The following is an 18,542-nucleotide window of genomic DNA, read 5'->3' on the forward strand; positions in this document are numbered from 1 at the left end:
GCAGGTATTTATTCCCACAGGTGGGGAAACCAAGGCAGAGAGGCTCAGCAGCTTGCCCAAGCACCGCAGCAGGGACCGCGCCAAAGCAGGGCACGATAGCCCCGTGCCTTTGAGGTGCCGCGTGGTGGGACTGGCCAGACCCCCCCCAAAAAACCTCCCACAGTGGGGAAGCCACCGCTGGTGCAAAAATGGATCCGGCCGGCAGCAGGGAGCCCCATGGCCCTGCTGAACGCAAGGGTCCCCCTGCTTGCCTCCAGTCTGGAGCTCTATGTCCCCATCCCGACCTCCATCCCAGCATCTCACCAGGGACTCTCATCTCTCAAGCTGTAATTGAAGAGTTTTGGGTTGGGTGTTTTAAAAAATTTTTTTTTTTTTTTTTTTTTAAAAACACAAATTCACTGTCACTGCAGGGCCGCCGGTGGAAACGCGCCACCCCGATTAGGATCTGCGCTTGGTGTTGCGCTGCAGTTTCACTCCCAACCTGCTCGAGCTTGTTGCCACACGCCGGGCGCTGGCAGCTCCTCGCCGAGCTGGCGAAGCCTGGGCCTCGCAGCCTGCGCCAAGCCCGGCCTTATCTGCCGTGCGGGAGCCGTGCGGGAAGGGCAGGGTGGGGCGGGCGCCCGGCGGCACCAGGCCAAGGAGAAAAGGCTGGGTTTTTTTTTTTTTTTTAATCAGTGTGACTCGCTGCTTTACTCATCTCTGCAAACAGCCCCCGGTGCCACCCTGGCCAGGAGTGCCCCATCCCTGTCACCCCCCCCAGCCTCGCTCGCGTCCTGCTGGGATGGGGCGATGGAGGATGCTGGGGACGGAGGAGGCGAGAAAGACCCGTGGATGCTTTTCCCAGCTACGTGCAGCCCGGGAAAACACCCCCCAGCCTGGCGAGGGGGATTCGGGGCTGCTCACCCCCTCCCTGGCCAAGCCCCTGGGTGCATGGTGGGTCTGGGGTACCTGGGCCCGTGGAGGGGCTCACACGCAGAGGCGGCAAGGAGGGCGTCCGGCTCCACCGGCCTCCCCGCAGCCCCTCCGCGTCCCCCCCGCAGAGCCACGCCACGTGCAGCACCTCACCGGCAATTAGAGCTCCTGCCCCAGATCGGCGTGATCGCCGTGGGAGCAGATTACGCCCCGCTGAGCTGGGAAAAGGCGTTTCTGCTTTTTCCCGAAGGAACGGCCGCATGGGAGACCACTGCCCATCTCCCACCCTCCACCCAGCAGACGAGGTGCAGGGGGGGGAGGCAGACCCGTAGAGACCCTCTAAGAGCTTCAACCAAGCACAAAAACGCCCCACGGAGGGGCTGGGGGGGCCAAATGGGCAGCCTGATGTACCCAGCCATCTAAAAACCACCTCTTTCCCTCACAAAAACACAAGGCAGCGATCCCCAGGTGGGAGTTCGTCTGAGCTCGCACCCCTTCGAGCAGCAACGCCGTACGCTGGCGGAGTCCGCTGCCCCCAGCCCCGGCGAGGCACTCGCCGCCAGACCTGGCTTCAAGACCTCGGGCTGCTCCTGCACCAGCCCGGCTGCATTTGGCCTCTTTAATTCTGTTAACCTGCTCCAAGAGGGCCCCTGGGGAGACCCCTGGCCCCCGGCGGGACCCCCCCAGTGGGACGGGAAGCTCAGAGGGGGTGTGCGATGGCTCGGCCTCCGCTCAGGCGTCTGCCGGCAACCCCTGCCAAAGGGGCTGAGCTGCTGCCAAATTTTGGTTGCAATGGGCTGAGAGGAGGCTGCAAAAACATTCTGCTCTACCGGTTTCGTGAAAATCAGCGGGTGGGTGAAGGGAAGAGCCCCAGATCGCTGCGCGGAGGCTGCGGGTGAGCGTGGCTGCAGCATCACCCCGCGGAGCACCCGTGGGTGCCCCGAATGCTGAAAAGCAGCACCAGAAGGTGCATCGCCCCGGAGAGAGGGATACCCGGTGCAGCCCCAGCCCTGGAGGACGCTGCCCAGGCCAGCACGTCTCCAGTCCTGCGAGCGGAGCTGCCTGCAGGCAGGCATGGGCTGGGCGCTGGAGCGGCTCCGCGATGGCAGGCAGGAGGCAGAGGATGCTCGTGGCCATTCCCAGCGGCACTGGAAGGATGCTCACGGCCCGCCCGGCCACCCCATCCTCACCCGCCCAGCCCTGCCGCTCCCCCGGCTGTGGGGCCGCCGCCGGCTCCCGACACTTCCGTGGGGGATGAATTTTGCCAAGGGGTGCTCGCTGCAGGCCGGCTCCCACAGGCACTGCCCGTCGCTCCTTCCCCGGCCCCAGCAGCAAGGCTCGTGCCCTCCAAGGGCGCAGAGCCACGGAAGGCTGGGACTTGCCTCAAGGCCACGGCTAGTGCCACGGCCGAGTTCAGGGAGCTCCTGGCTCCTGGCCCCGTGGCCGGCACGGCCGAGCGCAGAGGGGTGCCAGCCCTCGGTGACTCCGCTCGGCTCCGCCGCCCCGCGCAGCACCGGCATGCCCAGGCAGGAGCTGCAGGGAGCAGCTCCCCTCCGCTGGCACAGCAGCAGGCAGACGCTGGCATACAGTAAATAGGAGAAACTTTTATTTCGTTACAAAAGTAAAAGGCATAAATAGATGGTGAAACCTACTGGGCTCTGCCCTGGGCTGGGGTGCAGGCCTGGCTGCACAGCTCCGCAGCGCTGCTCCCAGCCCGGCCGCTGGCGGTGGAAGGACCCAGTGCTGGGTGCTGGAGCACCCAGCCTGTGCCGCAGCCTCGGGCCACGCCGGCTGCAGAGGTGGCTGGTCAAGGTCCTGCGGGGCTTGAACCCCTTCCCCTAAAACTAGAGCCACGCTAAGACAAAAATAGGAAAGGGGGAGCTGGCCAGGGGGGTTTGCAAGGGTAATCTCTGACCACGCGCTAACTCCCGTCCGCAGAGGAGAGTCGTCCGACACACGGCCACGGCTCGGCGAGGGGCTGGTGGGGTTGGGCGTGTAATGCCACCGGCTCAGCTGTAAACACGCTGGCACGAAGCCTGCTCGTTTCGAAAGCCCGCTGGAATGCTAACCAGCATCTACGGGAGGGGAGACACCTTCACTGGGGGTAAGGCTGGTGGTTACGGGGAGCCACGGGCGGCCTCGGTGCGGTTGCGCAAGTCTGTCCCGTGGTGGGAGACAGCAGGGACCCCAGTTATTGCACTGGGATGGGGGGGGGGGCTGTATGGCTTTGCGCTTTGAACCCGCGGGATGGCCATCCCGGCTCCCGGCGGTGGGTTGGAAAAGCTTTTCCTTGTGCACGGCCGCTTTCCCCTCTCTCTTGCGGTGGGAGGGAGGAAGGCGCAGCCCTGGCGAGCGGAGGCACTCGTGGTGGTCATGGCTGAAGTCTTGGGTGTTGCCCGCCGCGTCTTGGCTCCACGGGAGGCAGAGGGCTGCAGGCTGCCAGGGCTCTTGATACTGGATCAACCCGGCGCGAGGGAGAGGAGAGGGAAGAGAAAGAGAGGGTTAGTGCCAGAAATACATGAGCGAGGAGCAGCAAGGAGCAGAGCGGAGCACCCAGGCTCGGTGGCAGAAAGGGGAGACAGTCTGGGATGGAGGCAAGCGCTGGCAGGGAGCGAGGGCAGCCTGCCTCCATGGCTGCTGCCGAGGCCGGAGCAGGCAGGAGCCCGGGGGTGCCGCAGGGAGGGAGAGGGCAGGGGTGCACAGGAGGGAGAAGAGCAGCTCCACAGCCCGCGAGTGAAGCAGGGCTTTGTCGCAACGTGCTTTGGAAGGAACTTACTGTGGCCACGGGCACGTCGGAGGAACCTGGTGTTACAGAGGGGAAAACAGGCAGAGGAGGGGCTGCCTGAATCACAGAGCGGGGCAGAGCTGGGATTAGCAATCCGTTCCAGGCTCCCACTCCTCTGTTCGGGCCACAGCTCGCTCCAAACACTGAATCTCTGCATCATCTCCAAGCTCATCATGGCAGCTCCACCAAGCGCAAACCACCACGGCATGCCATCCGGCACGCCCCGGGCTTCAGGAACCCTCTGCCCGGAGCCTGAGCCGGCCCTCAGCCACGCCGCTTTCCAAGCACCATGCACACACATGCAGCCCCGGCAGCTCCATCTCGTACCAAACCCCAGCACAAAGCTGGGGGAACGTCCCGCTCTTCTCGCCCAGGCCGCGGGCAACCCCTCTGCCATGCAGCCCCACACCGAGACGGCACAACCCGGGGCTTGCTGCCCCGCGCGCCGGTGGGATGGACGAGGCACACAGCACAGATGTCTACACAACTGGGGGGTGATGGGCTCCGTGGACAGAGCTGGTCATGCAGCGGAGATGAGATGGGGCGCTGGAGCGGGTGAGGAGGAGAATAAAGCGCTTTCTTACCAGCTAACCCTCAGAAAGCAGGGCTAACGTCCAAGGAGGGGGCAAATCCCGTCAGGCTGTGCAGGAAATGGCAAAGTCCTGGCAGGCATCCTCCTGGGGAAGACACCAGAGATTATGGCACCTCAATACCTGCCGGCACGGCCGGGGAGGGCTGGGCTAGACACGGGGACCACAGATCCTGGCACAGCCCTGGCCCGAGCGAGGTGGGTGGGGAAAGGACGCTCAGGTGACAGCTTTGCAGGAAGGGGACTGGCGAGCCGCCGAGACCCGGCACGGCCTGGAGCCCTAGGACAGAAAAATCCCTTTGCTCCAGCAAGAGTGACGGCAGCACCGATCGCTGCCGAGCGTCCCTCGCAGCCCCGTCCCGCAGGAGGGTGCAAGAGCTTCCAGGCAAGGCCTGGGCCTAATGAAGAGTCCAACTGCCACTTGTTAAACACTCAGACACCTGCCCTCTTCTGTCCTAAAGGAGTAAAATAATAATCCAAGCAATTAACTCTTTAAAAATATAACTTTATTATGTTGAGTAACAAAGGAAACCGGTTTAAATAAAACCAGGAAGGCGCTGGGCCCCTGCTAACAGCCCCACGCTGCTCCGCGCTCCCCAGCGCCAGCCGCTCTCCGCACAGCTCGGTGCACCCCGGCCCTGTGCCTCCCCTCGAGGGCCGTGTCGGCGCTCCCCGAAGGCAGGGACGAAGCCCCGCCGGGGCCACCCCTGCAGCAGAAGCGGGGAGGGAAGGGCAGGGCGGCTTCTCTGGATGCAACACGGGCAACGTGCTAAAGCAGCCGGCCCGTGAGATGGCACGAAGCCGCGGGGCTGAGGCGGCTGGCAGAGCAGCACTGGGAGCCTCCCCGCGAAGCGAGGGCCATCTGCAGGGATCCGGTAGAAATTCAGCAGCCTCCACCGCCGAGCTCTCGCCTCGGCTCTTGGGAAGGGAAGGTAGAGACGGTGGCCACAGCAAACGAGCACCGAGATCTCTGCGCAGCCGGCCAGAAACGTGAAGGCCAGGGGAACCTTGTGCCTCTGCCATCCCCCGGCGCGCCCCGAAGCTGCGTGCGGGCTGGCACGGTTGCTCGCAGCACGCAAAGCACGGCGCTGGTGAATTCAGGGGGGACAGGCTGCCCCCAGAAGCGTGCTGCCTCTGCCTGAGGTTGAAATACGTGCATCTGACCCACGGAAACCTAACCGGGCAGCTTGACACAAAACGCTGCAAGCCTCTGCCCTGGTGCGAACATGTACAACGCTACCTGCACCAAATATAAAACATTCTACATGGCGGGGGGAGGAAAAAAAAAAAAAAAAAAATCTACAAATTGTGCAAAAATATCCAGCAGCTTTTAATAACACGATTCAAGTATTGCTAACAAGGTCTGTGACTCTCCCCTACGCACGCTCCAGTGTCAGCGATGCAGAGCTGGCTGCCCAGCCCGGCTCTCCCGTGCCACCACAGGCACAGAGTGATGCTCACGGATGAGCCCAGGCACACGGGAATCGCTCCTGAGGCGCTGGGGACAGCCCTGCTCTCGTCTGCTAGCCAGAAACCCAAACTAAGAACACAATGTGAGGTTATCAGAGACCAGCACCCACTCACTGCTTCCTCTGTGAAGCCAAACCTGGGAAGGGTGCGACCCTCAGGAATTCGCATGCTTTTCTGTTGCCTTTTGGTCTCCTACAGACAGGACATAACCCAACTTTCCTGGCAAGCTAAGGTTCCCGAATCTTACAACTGTAGCCTTGCCAACCAGCATCTCATGACGAGAGCCACAGAACGCTGCGTGTTTCTTATTCCCCGTTCAAAGGAGGGTCATCCTAACTTGCGTCCTTGCTGCAAAAAGTTGTCTCACCGACTGGCAGGGCCAGAACACAACGAGTGCTTCAGCACCCCCTCAATGACCAGCCAGAAAATAGGATCAACGGCAGCTGGGACATCTAGCTAGCTTCCACGTCTGCTGGGAGCCAGAGTCCTCCCAGCTGAACAGGCCCAACTTACCAAGGCAGGGCAGCTTCTGGAAAAGAAAAGCCACTCTGGCAGCAGCCAAGGCGAGAAGCCGGCCGTTAAGAGACAGAACAGCCCTTCCACGTCAGCACAGGGGAGCAGGATGTGATCATGGAGATAACAGGGATACCGGGGAACTTACACCTCTGCCAGCCCAGAAGATGAGGTGTGAGAGCCCAGCTCAGGGTGAGAACCGTCCGCCAGTCCCCACCTCCCACACTTGGCCCACCTCATTACTCCCAGTAGGAAACACAACAACGCCCTGGAGCAGCGGCTCCAGCCTCAGAGGTCTGGTGGCTCCCCAGACCTATTTGCTTCCCGGGTACAGCAGGGACCCCCCATTTTCTGCACGAGTCTGAGGGTCTTGCATGCTGTTGGGCTCTATCAGTCGAAAAATCCAGACAGGCCACATCACAGTGAAACAAATAAACAAAAAAATAATAAATAAATTTAAAAAAAAAAAAAAAAAAAAGGCAACGTATGGCTCGACTGAGTCTTTGGCAGCTCTGTGCCACAGGGCTGTCCAGCCTGAGGCCGGGGAGATGGGGAGAGGAGAAGGTACTGGCTGGAGCGAGGTGCAGGCACAGCAGGCACTGGGCTACATCACAGCACCGCTAGGGAATGCCTCCTACCATGCTGGTGTCAGTTTTGGCTCCGAAGGAAGGGATTTCGCTCTTAGGACTGGACGGGGTCCCAACATCAGGCTGGATAAATCCTCTTCTGTCTATCAAACTGGAAAACAGAAAGGGAAGGGTGCAAGGGGAGAGGAGTTAAGGAAATGAAGACTCGGCGAAGACCGGAGCTCACAAGCCACCGCGAGGGCTCTCCTCGTGGGAGCTGCTAACCAAGGCGTCGGCGGGAGCGTGCTGGATAACCCAGCCTCCTGCCCATTAGGCAAACCACAGAGTTATCACACAAGCCAGCAAACAGCCTTTAGGCAGTTAAAGCTTTGGGTCACCACAAACCCAAATGGGAACTGGAGAAAGGTCATGAAAAAAAATACAAAACCCAACATCAATGAGGAAAGAATTGGAGTAAAACACTGTTGTCCCCACAGCCTCCCAGCAAACAGCTCGGCTCCCTGAAGAGCAGGCTGCGGGGAGACCTTAGTGCGACCTTCCAGTGCTTAAAGGGGGCCTACAGGAAGGATGGGGAGAATCTTTTTAGTAAGGCCTGTTGTGACAGAACATGGAGTAATGGATTTAAACTAAAGAAGAATAGATTTAGACTGGATATAAGGAAGAAATGTTTTACAGTGAGGGTGGTGAGGCACTGGCACAGGTTGCCCAGAGAGGCGGGGGAGGCCCCATCCCTGGGAACATCCCAGGCCAGGCTGGACGGGGCTGTGAGCACCCTGGGCTGGTTAAAGCTGTCCCTGGCACTGCAGGGGCTGGGCTGGGTGGGCTCTGAAGGGCCCTGCCCACCCAAACCATTCTGTGATTCTACGATTCTATGAATCTGCAGATTTACCATCGCCAAGCGGCAGCACCGGCATTTCGGCACCTCTGTGGGGGTACTTCAGAGCGCAGGGGCAGATCTAAGTGTAAACCACATTTTGACTCCAGCTGCACAGCCTCGGACACCCTCCCCTGCCCTTGCGTTACACTGAGTTAGCACCTGAGACGCTCCACACAAATCCAGATTGGATCCACCGAATAAACTCGTCTCCAGGATCCCCGCATGCCCCAGGACAGGCTGAGAGCTCCAGGCCAGCGGGCAGAGGTCTTCCACGCCCGCAGCACCGCGCAAGGGTGCCCGACTCTGCCCAATTGCACCCTCTTGTGACAACGCAGCGAGAATCCTGTGCTGCAGGTACCTGGGCTCCCGGCCCAAAGCTCCCTTACCTCGCCCGCCTTTGCCCTTGTTTTACCACCGGTTCTGGTTAACTCACAGGTAAGAGCATTTGGCAGGATGCTACTAAGCATTTCAGGTCATCTAAATGTTGGTAAAACCCAGGGTCTCCGCGCTGCCTGGCGCGGATCTCTGCTGCCTGCTTGCCACGGTGCTCGATCCTCAGAGTACAGGAGGAAAAACACGTGCCAAGCAGCACTGCCGCTACTGGTATCTGCCATCTGCTGCCGAGCCCCGTGGTGCCGTTACTCTCCCGCTACTGAATCGCAGGACGTGTCTTACCTGCGAGCTCCATGAAACAACTGCAGGTGACCCAAACTCGTCAAGCTCAAACACAGGAGAAGCAACAGTTCTATCTCCTACTTATACATGTCTCCAGCCTTTCTCTGCGGAGATTGAGAAACTGTTTCCTCCTCCTCATCAAAGTAGATGTGTTTGTGCTGACACAGTCTCCCCCGAGTCGTGATAAATCCGTCCTCTCACAGAGCAGGATGCAATTCCCAACGCCACAGAAGTCAAAGGCTCTTACCTGGGATGGAATGGTCCGCACAGCACCGCGCAGCAGTTTGTGAGGATACTTTTATGGCTGTAGGGATTGGCAAACTCTGAGCCCCTCTTATTTGACCAGGACCCTTTGATCTGAAAGGGAAAGGATACACGCAGCTTAAGACAGGAAAGATGCGACAGCAGACAATTACACGACAATGGACTCGGTTCGAATCCTTGCTCAAGAGGCGGAAGGCTTGTCTTACTGCAAACATCCTCCCTCTCTTTGCTTTTACAAGCAGGACAGCCGCAGAAAGGCAGCCAGAGGAGACGGCAACACGCTGCTCCTGCCTCTGCCAAGGTTCAACCTTGCAGCTAGAAAGCTCCAAAGCTGTGCCCTCCCCACGCTGCATGGCAACTTGTCGGCGCCGGCGTCTTCAACGCCCTCCTCCTCCTCCTCCTCCCGCCGCTCTCTGCTAGGCTGAAAGCTGGTCAGAGCAGGGCTCTAGCTCATGGTCCCTCCTGGGCTCCTCAGGCTGAGCAAACAGCGAGGGGATTCCCAGGCCACTCTGCAACAGGGGGAAACAATCTCATCTGTCCCCACCCCGAGCAGCTGCCACTGGGACTCTGATTTCGAAACCCCGGTCACATTAAGCGTAGGCACACACACGCGAGTGGGCAGATGCTATACCTGGCCTCAGGCTGCAGCGAACCATTTACCATTACATTTCCTCCTTTTGTTTTTACTTCCTCTCCCCAGTTGCAGCATAAGGCTGGCAACGTGGGCAACGCAGCCAGAGCGGCAACGGGCCACGTGCTTCGGACTTGGTGCTCTCAGTATCGGGGTGCTACCTCCATTAGCTTCATTTACCTGGCCTTGCGCATCTCTGCCAACACCTCTGAACGTACCCGAAAGGTGGAGAGGAAAGGGGAGGGGAAAAAAAGAAAAAAAGGGATGCAAACCTGCCTTCTGCGGTGCTGGAAGCTTCCAGCAAGGATTACAGGTACTTCTGGCCAGAAGGGTGAATTTTGATTCCCAGGATCAGACAGATCCTGCTTTTCCGTACAATCCGCCCTGCTCAGGGTACTCATTTGGCCCTTGGAGGCTGCACGCACCCCAGACTTTGAGGTAAATCTCATCAGATGTCTGTACATTATTTGCCTGTTAGACATGAGGAACTGATAGAGACAAAGGGACTTGCCCAGGGTCTCAGGGGAAACTTGTGGTTACGTGGGATGCTGAATTAAGATCACCCATGTCCCAGGCTAACACCCAAATAAACCTCTGGGGCCAGCCTTCCTTTTTTAATCTTGGAACTCCTAATTTTAAGCAAGGCCACAATACAGACTGGAAAAAACCACACACATGACCTTTCTAACATCGCAGCGCGTGACCCCCGCCCCAGCCTGAGACTGCCAAGCAACACATGTTGCACAGCCCCCGCTGCTGCGGGCTGCTTTCCCCCACTCAGCTACCTGAAACTACGGCCTCAGTGCCTCGGGCACGGGCCGTTTGCTTTGCAGGGGATTATCCCAGGCAAGGCAAGCAGCAAGCCCTACCGAGGCACTGCGCTGAGGCAGGCAGCCAAGGGTCCCCTGACAGCCTCACCCCTGCTGAGGAAGGGCCCGGGCCGGCCCCGCAGACGGACGAGCGCCCAGGTACTTACATCTTCGTTCGTCGTCAGGTTGGAGGCGACTAAGTAAGTGTGAAAACCTGAGAGGCCCAAAATAGACCAGACTGAGAAAAAACAAATCACCAGCTCCAGCACAGTGAAACAAAAGTCAAGGAAGTCTCAGGGAACAAAATCATCCTGCAAGGAGAAGCGGAGGACCGTTTTGGGAGTATGCGCTGTGACCACACACACCGGGTCAGGAAAACATCCCAGCAAGCTTCCCATTCCCCGAGCCATTCTGCAGGCACCCGCCAAGGCACAGCCTGTTCCAGCCGCTTCCCTTTCCACGTGAACTTGCAGACTGGGAAACAAGTTTGTCACCTACTCTTAGTCCCTGGCGCTGAACTAAATAAGGAATTAAAGGTCTTCCCAATTTGGTGATGTTATCAGCCTACAGATGCAGAGGTGCCCGTCTGCCCCACCCAGGTAGCTAGGGGACTAAATTAAGTTGTGGAAAGTACACGAAGGTGACCCTACAAAGAGCTCGTCGCACTTCTGCTACACCATTAGCATTGCTGCACCAGTGCTCGGCAGTCTGAGCAGCTGATGGCATCAGAAGGATATCTTGCAGGTGTCGTCTTCAGAGTGGTGAGGAATCCGTCTCTCTGAGAGCCTGCAAAGCAAAACAGGCCAAGGAATGACATCCCGCCAGGCAGCCTTGCATCTCCAGCCAAGGCTTCACTCCTGAGACGCAGCCACCCTCCCATGGGCCATATGGATCTGCCCGGCTGCCTGAGAAACATCTGCAGTCTGTAACTTTCCAGAAATGTCAGCGTGCAGATGGAGCTCCAGCAGATTTGGGGCTGACAGGCAAGTCACCTTCCCCGCCAGGTTAAGAGCGGACGTACCCAGCAGCTCGTTTGCTCTGGAGGGGATAAGCCAGCCACCAGCTCTCAAGCTCTCTCTGCAGCGAGGTGCAGGGTGGATCTGTGGTTCTGGGCAGTCTGAGACCCCGTTTATTCAGGGCTCCTGCACCGAGAAGCCTGGTGTAAACCAACCAGACCCTTCCCACACGCTGTCCCAAAGCGCTGCCTCAAGTCGTTCGTGGCCAGGAGCACGGCACGCGTCGCCGCTAGTACTCACGGTACTTACGCAGAGTGAGGTGGGTGACGACGCAAGCGAAGATGAAGGCTGTCAGGAAGGAGAGGGAGAGGATGAAGGCATAGAAGTAGCGGTAGTTGCGCTTCCCCACGCAGTTGCCCACCCAGGGGCAGTGGTGATCAAACCTCTCTGAAACAAAAGGGACACGGTGAGGACTCCTGCCACCTTGCACCCCGTAACAGAGCAAACTGCTGAGCCTCCAAAAACCAGGGGCTACAAATCGAGCTTCCACCCACCACCCCGAGAGCAGAACCTCTCCGCAGCAGTACGTTGGCAAGAAGTTTCAGCAGAGCACTGCTGCCTGCTCACATGCCCTTTTTTATCATCAAAGGCCAAACCTTCCCTCCCACCAAACCCGCCATAAATACGAGCCTTGTGACTGGTAACGTCTACCATTACTAAAACTGAAAGAGAGCAGGGAAAGTGCGGCAGTTTTTCCAGTACCTAGCAGCACTGGGTGTGTGCACGCAGCATCACTGCTCCCTTTCTGCATGTCAGCTTCCCCCGCCTTCTTCAGGGCAGAAAATAATTTTCAAAGTTATAAAGATACGCCTCTAAAACCACAGAAACTGCCTGGGAACCCGGGGCAGGTGCAATATATCTGGAAACACTGCCGACTGCCTTCTAACGAAAGGGCTGCATTTCAGACTAACAGGACTGCGGTAACCATCCTGCGGGGGACATGGCTGCAAACAAAACCCATGGCACACGGCCGCTCCTCCAGACAACTCCTCTTCAAACACTGCCCCAGCCACGGCTGCTCTCCAGCGAGCCGTTCCGGCGTAAGGAGTTACGGCCACCCACGGCTACCCCCAAACAGCTTAGCAGCCCCCAAATTTCTTCTCTTAACTAGAGCCTTGGGGTCCCGTGACCGCTGGCGGGTCGGTCGCTCCTCGGGCTGCCCCAGCAGACAGCACAAAGCGCAGCCTCCGCAGCCACGTGGTGCGTGACCAGGAGCAGCCGCACCAGGAGCAAACGCTCCGGGCACATCCCTAAATCACATGGCACCCTGCTGCCAGTTCACGTCGCTCCGGTGCAGGCAGGCTGCGCTGGGAACCTCCCTGCCCGCCCTCCCGCAGCTGCCCCACGCCTGCGCGGAGCCACCCAAGACTTTTCTTCAGGTCTTTGTCCGCTCCCTCCTGCCCCACCACAGGCTGCGGCACGGGGAGAGGACACGGAAGAGCTCACCCAGCATCTCTGGCGTCTATGGCGATGTCTGTACCAGCCTGGCAACAGCAAGGCCACAGACAACAAGGAGCCTGCAGCAAACCTTGTGTTTGGTGGGGACCTTAACCGCGTTTCATGGTACAGTCCTCCCAGAACCAGGGAAAGCAGAGACACGGAGTCTTGGATGTGCTGCCCCCTCGCCGCTGCACTGGCGGTGCTTTCATTTTGAGTGGGAAGAAGAAAGACTACTGAATACCTCGCTTTATAATCCTTTACAAGAAGCAAAAGCAATCTGTCCAGGAGCATGAAACACCCCCCAGCACACACACACACACAGAGATCGGCACCTTCCCGCTTCCCGGGCTTACCGACGCAGTTGTCGCAGACGCTGCAGTGAGAGGTGCGTGGAGGGCGGAACATTTTGCAGGTGTAGCAGTACTTGAGTTTCACCACATACTTGTTTATGACCACTTCCATCGTGCGGGCCGGCGGGCGATAGGTAGAGGTACCCATGCTGTCTGCAAGGGCAAGGAGGGACAGTCAGCCTGGTGAGGTGAAAGCCAAGCCCCCGTATCACCCCGAGCTGCTTCCTGGCAGGGTAAGCCATTGGCACGCGCTGTCCCAATTTTAAGCAAAAGCCAAGAGGCAGCTCAGCCTACAGGATTTGTTGCAGGGTGGGGCAGCCAGGAACCCCAGGCAGCTCCTCGCAGTATTATTTATGTCCTTTCCTCGTCCATTCAATGGCAACGCTGCTGGGATGCCAAGAGGAAGTGGTATCTGCCCAACAGTTTGAGAACATAAAGCAATTTATAAATAGCGAGCATAAAAGCAGCAGCGTCAACGTGCCCAGTAACACCAACTCATCTCTGCGTGTCTAACGGATCACAACACAAGGAGGCAACATAATCTGTTAATGCACGCATGGTTCCTCCTCTCCTGTACGCATCCAAGTTACAGAAATCAGGGGACGGTCACATCGGGGTAACCGCAGCAGAAGCGTTCCCCGCTGCCACCGGCGCCCGACTTGCCAAGCCGCAGCTGGAGCCAGCGGCATCGCCAGGCTCAAGGGACTCATTTCCATCACAGCGGGGGAGGACAGCGAGCAGGTCTCAAGTACTCCAGGCAGATTTCATTGAAATTTGACGTGTGTATGTTAGTAGCGCAAGAGGATTCCTCCTCCTCAAGGTCGAAATCAAGGATTTTTAGGGACACAGCAAGTTGCATCTCTGCGTGTTGGCACTTTATTATTCATTGGGGACTGGCAGCTGGACACTGTTTCTCTGCTTAGCAAAAGCGTGAGCTGGAAAACCTCTATCACATTTGCAATTTCAGGGGTTACTCCTTTAAAGTCACTCTTGAAAGAGCACCTTTCCAACTCTGATGAAGTCTTCAAAAAGAGAGATGTAACGGGGCGCACGTTAAGAGGATAATAAGCGGATTATGTTAACGGTAACAGCTGGCACATCAGGCAGCATCTGCAGCCAGATTACCGCTTTAGGTGCTTATAAATAGAACCATGGATAACCACTCTGAGCATATTTTAAAACCTTTTTTTTAGTCAGATGAAGAATTATTGCCTTGCAACTGTCTTCAGCGGGGCAGATTCGAGTTGTCTCACGTTAGCTTTGCTAAAGCATTTGTTACTACGGGTCACATCAACAAGATCCACAGATCCTGGACGCACGCACCACCTTGGCCACCACCAAACCAGCGTGACATAGCAGTTTTTAGATGGGGACAAACATTAGCATACTGTTAGAAACCATTACGATAAAGAAAACCTTGCGGCGCAGCAGGCTCAGTGGCAAATCATAAACTTAAAAAGCACTCATTCCTAAATTAATTATCCTACGTCCTCACCACCGGTATTTTGCAGAAGAACGTACAGGGTTAGATTCCTCCGAGTTTGGACAACATTTAAAGTAGCTAACGCACCGTTACGGAGCAGCACAGGCACTCTTGCTCTGGCAGCGTGATTCTGAAGGGGAATTCATGCTCCCCCAGCTGCTGGCACGCAGTCCCTATCCGCATTCACGGCTAGGGCACCGATGCCGCAAGCTCTCCCTCCCCAGCTCTGCGCAGGGCCGCTGCCCGCTCAGGCGTCATCCCCAGGGCAGGAACAGGTATAGCCCCAAGCCATGTACAGGGCTTTGCCTGGGAAAGGGATGGGACTAAACCGAAAGGAAAATCTGCTCTACTGCTCTGCAGAGCCTCTCTCTGCAGCGCTGCCTGCTGTGCTAGAGGAGCTGGTCACAGCTCTCCTACCAGGACTCACGTTAAGCCTCACGATCTGATACTCCGGCCTTTTCTCTAGAGACTCACTGAGCCCGAAATGCACGTGGCACACACGCGCACACGAGGCGTGCACTGGACCAAACGCAGAAGAGGGAAGAGAAGTCTCACCGATCCGCTTTTCCAGGTCTGCGGCCTCACTCGGCGTGGCTCTGGGCAGGATACCTGGGTCTCTGAAGCTTGTCTGGAGCAGGCAGCTGATGACAAAGAAGAAAAGGACAGCTGCGATGATGGGGATGGCCAAGGTGAGGTGACTGGCGAGGAAGGGGCAGCTGTTAAAAGAAAAGAACGCGTTGTTACCGACCATCGCTACAGAACCGGCTGTCAGCTCTGACACTACGCACTATGAATTATCACGGGGTGGTGGGCTGAGGCGCTGCTGCTTTGCAAAGGCCTCTGGAAAAGCAAGAGCCAGCCCAGAAAACACCGGAGTAGCAGTGGGAAGACAGGGCCTTGGGCACAAAGATGGCAGTACGAGCCCCTGTACACAACCTTTTTGCCCTTCTGAAGTCCCAGAATCGCGTTTCAAAAACCTGTCAGCTGCCTCAAAGCCCGGTCACCTTCTATAACAGCAGCATCAAGAACACACGGAGAAACACCCCAAGCTAAACAGGAATCAAAATCAGCGCGAACGCGATCCCATTTGATCCAACACGTGAAGCTGAGAGGGATTTTGGCTTCGATTCAACACAGCTTTGCTGTCTCCGGATGACCCGGCTGCCCTTCATGGTGTGCCAGATGTTTGGATGAGGACGCCTTCCAGCACGGACACTGCTGCGAAAGCCACCGGGCATCTCAGCAGACGATGCCTGCTCCTGGGCTCGCCGTACTACAGCCTGGGGCTGTTTTTTCACAGACGGGGACCGGCAGGATTGCGCTGCACATCAGGGCAGCTCCGTTACTCGCAGCACGACAGGCGAAGACGGCCGAGGGACGCAGCTCTTTGCATGGCGCAGTGCCGGAGACCCCTCCCGTCCCTCGCTCTGCAGGGGGATTTGCTATTATAAGCACCGATAAGTACCCAGAGTCTGGGCACAGACAGGCAAGCTGCTTGAGCCCTGATGGCTGCGGGCAGTGCTAAGTCTCAGCAACGCTGCGAGGCAGTTTGAGAGGATTAAGCAACTTTTGTTTCAACTCCCACGCTCGGCTGTCCAGAACAAAGCAGCCACCAAGCAACAAAACCGCTTCGGCCCAAGAGCAACGCTGCTGCCGAGCCCCTCGGTCGTCTGCCCGACGGAGGGAAGGGACAGAAAGGTCTCTGAAATGCGAGATGTGAGCTTGTTGCCACCCCTTTCCTGGGAGAATCTCTGGACCCCGCTTTCCCCTCATCAGGCAACAAGAAATCGCATAAAAAACATGAACCGTAGACACAGGCGAGAGGTATTTGCTATACATCTAGCAAACCGTAACCCGTACAACAGAAGCACACTGCTAAAATAACAGCTTGGAAAGCCCCAGGGCACGTTCAACCAAGAAAGAGTGACTAGGCAAGAAGGGAGGGGAGAGCAGATGTCCTCCGCTTGGCCCCGCACAAAGCAGTTACTGTGCTAGCGCTGCCCATTAGTTTCAGAGACAGCAGAGAAAGCTGTCAAAGAGGCACAGATGACACTAAGAAAGGAGTTTGCACGTCGGGATGCCATTACTGCCTCCCACAGCTGCCTGCCCCTTTCAGCTCATCTCAGCCCCTCTAATCCGATCAAATACCTTCATCTCCCCGCCCGCAGGCTTGGGCAGCTTTACTCTGAGACTCACAGAGATAACGCCGTGATCCAAAGGCAGGCATGACCCCCCCCTCCCTGGTTCGTACAGCGGCAAGGAAGAACACGCTCCCTTCCCTCCCGAGACAGAAACGCCGAGGCAGGAGAGCAGAAGCCCTCAGAGGCGTCAATAACCAGCGGTGCTCCTTCCTCGGCTTCTCCGGGCAGCGCAGGACGTAACGGGGTGCTCTCGGCTCTCCCCCGCCTTGGGGCGCAGGAGCGGGGAGCTTCCCAGGGCCAGCTTTCCTAAAGCAAAGGGGACCGGGGGAGACGCAGCTGCCTCTTGCCCAGACACGGCTGCACAAGGGGGACAGAGCTCCAGGTCAGACCCTCAAGGTGGGACCCCAAAGAATTTCACCGTTTATCAAGCACCTTGAACAGAAACACTGTTCCTGCTGCCTCTAGGGACCAAGTCCGCCAGTCTTGGGGGTTTCCTGGCTGCAATTCTGGACCAGTTCTCTCCTCGGTAGCAGGAGGGGAGACTGGGGGGGTATTTAGAGAGCAGGGGAGCATCCCGGGGGGATGTTAAACCCCTTCCCGGGGCCAGAGCGAGCAAACAAGCTCCAGGGCCGCCCCCGCTCCTGCCCCTCGCATAAGCACAGCCAGGGGCAGGCCAAGGGGAACCAGTGGGTGCCTGCGAACCGGGGCTGGGGGCTGTGCAGCTGGGGAATGCCTTGGGGGCAGTGGGAGAAGGACGGGATAGCGGGATCCCACGGGGGGGGAGAGGGGTGCCCCCCAGCCCACCTCCCTCCCAGCGCGAGGGCGTGGGTGGGATGCCAGCGAACCCACGGCTCCCCCAAAAGGAGGGGGCTTAAAGGAGGGGGACAAGAGGTGCTGAGAGACCCCAGCGGGGGACGAGCCGCGGGACAGACCCCGCACGGCTTTACCCCAGCAGGGAAAGGGGCCTGATCCCGGCGGGGGGGTGGGCCCGGGGCCCCAGCACCGGGGGGGACACCAGAGAGACCCCCAGCGCGGGGGGGGGGAGAGGGGACGGCGGGGACACGACACCCCCGGAGCCCCGCAGAGCCCAGGGCGGTGCCCGCAGCCCCGGCCCGGCATCGCGGACTCACTCGAAGGCGAAGAAGAGGCCGCTGGTGGCCAGGATGAGGCCGAGCGTGAGGGCGAAGACGCCGCTGTGCCGCGCCAGCATGAGGCGGCCGCCGCAGTAGAAGCGGTTGCGGCCCGGGAATACCTCCCACTTCCGCCGGGGCCGGCGGGCCGCACCGGACCGCTGCGCGCCGGCGGGCGGCGGAGGCGGAGAAGCGATTGTGCCCGGGCCCGGCGCCGCTACCCCGGGCGGGATCTGCCGGTACTCGCAGTCCTTCATGGCGCCCGGCCCGGCCCGGCCCGGCCCCGCCGCTCGCCCGCCCGACGCCTGCGCCCCGCCCCCTCAGCGCCCCGCCCCCATAATGCCCCGCCCCCTCATCGCCCGTCACCTCGACGCCCCGCCCCCATAACGCCCCGCCCCCTCAGCGCCCGTCACCTCGACGCCCCGCCCCCTCCGCGTCCCGCCCCCATAACGCCCCGCCCCCTCATCGCTCGTCACCTCGACGCCCCGCCCCCTCAGCGTCCCGCCCCCTCATCGCCCCGCCCCATAAACGCCCCGCCCCCTCGATGCTCGTCACCCTGACGCCCCGCCCCCTCATCGCCCCGCCCCACCCCGTCGCCGCAGCGCTGCGCCCCCTGCCGGCCGCCGCCCCACCCGCCGGGAGCTGCCTCGTCCCGGGAGCCCCGGCCCCGGCCCCGGGGGGAACGGGGGGCGAGAACCACCCGCCCGGTAAAACTCTGCATGGTTACCGGGGCCGCGCGTGTGCTTGAGACACCGACTGCCGCGCTCCCCGGCCCGCAAAGCGCCGCGCTCCCCGGCACAGCCCCGGAGGAGCGGCCGGAGCCGTCCCCTTCGAGTCCCGCCCCGCGGCCGCCGCAGGCCTGCCCGGAGC

At 59.2% G+C, this 18,542-nt stretch overlaps 1 protein-coding gene across 2 annotated transcripts; it reads right to left on the reverse strand.

Annotated features, from left to right (window-relative positions):
• Nucleotides 1–4,310: 4,310 nt before the first annotated feature.
• ZDHHC18 (zDHHC palmitoyltransferase 18) lies at nucleotides 4,311–17,929 on the reverse strand. Of its 2 annotated transcripts, XM_075721856.1 has the most exons (9): nucleotides 17,673–17,929; nucleotides 14,957–15,117; nucleotides 12,922–13,071; nucleotides 11,378–11,515; nucleotides 10,850–10,898; nucleotides 10,280–10,382; nucleotides 8,656–8,765; nucleotides 6,908–7,007; nucleotides 4,311–4,374 (listed from the first exon to the last, which is right to left on the reverse strand). In XM_075721856.1, the coding sequence occupies exons 1-9, from the start codon at nucleotides 17,927–17,929 to the stop codon at nucleotides 4,333–4,335; spliced, it is 1,110 nt and encodes a 369-aa protein (XP_075577971.1). In that variant the 3' UTR covers nucleotides 4,311–4,332. The 2 variants fall into 2 exon arrangements, with proteins under 2 accessions (XP_075577971.1, XP_075577972.1); XM_075721857.1 differs by lacking the exon at nucleotides 4,311–4,374 and having other exon boundaries at nucleotides 6,733–7,007.
• Between the last annotated feature and the right edge of the window lie 613 nt (nucleotides 17,930–18,542).

This window comes from Pelecanus crispus, chromosome 16 (genome assembly GCF_030463565.1).
Source record: "Pelecanus crispus isolate bPelCri1 chromosome 16, bPelCri1.pri, whole genome shotgun sequence".
Taxonomy (NCBI): Eukaryota; Metazoa; Chordata; class Aves; order Pelecaniformes; family Pelecanidae; genus Pelecanus; species Pelecanus crispus.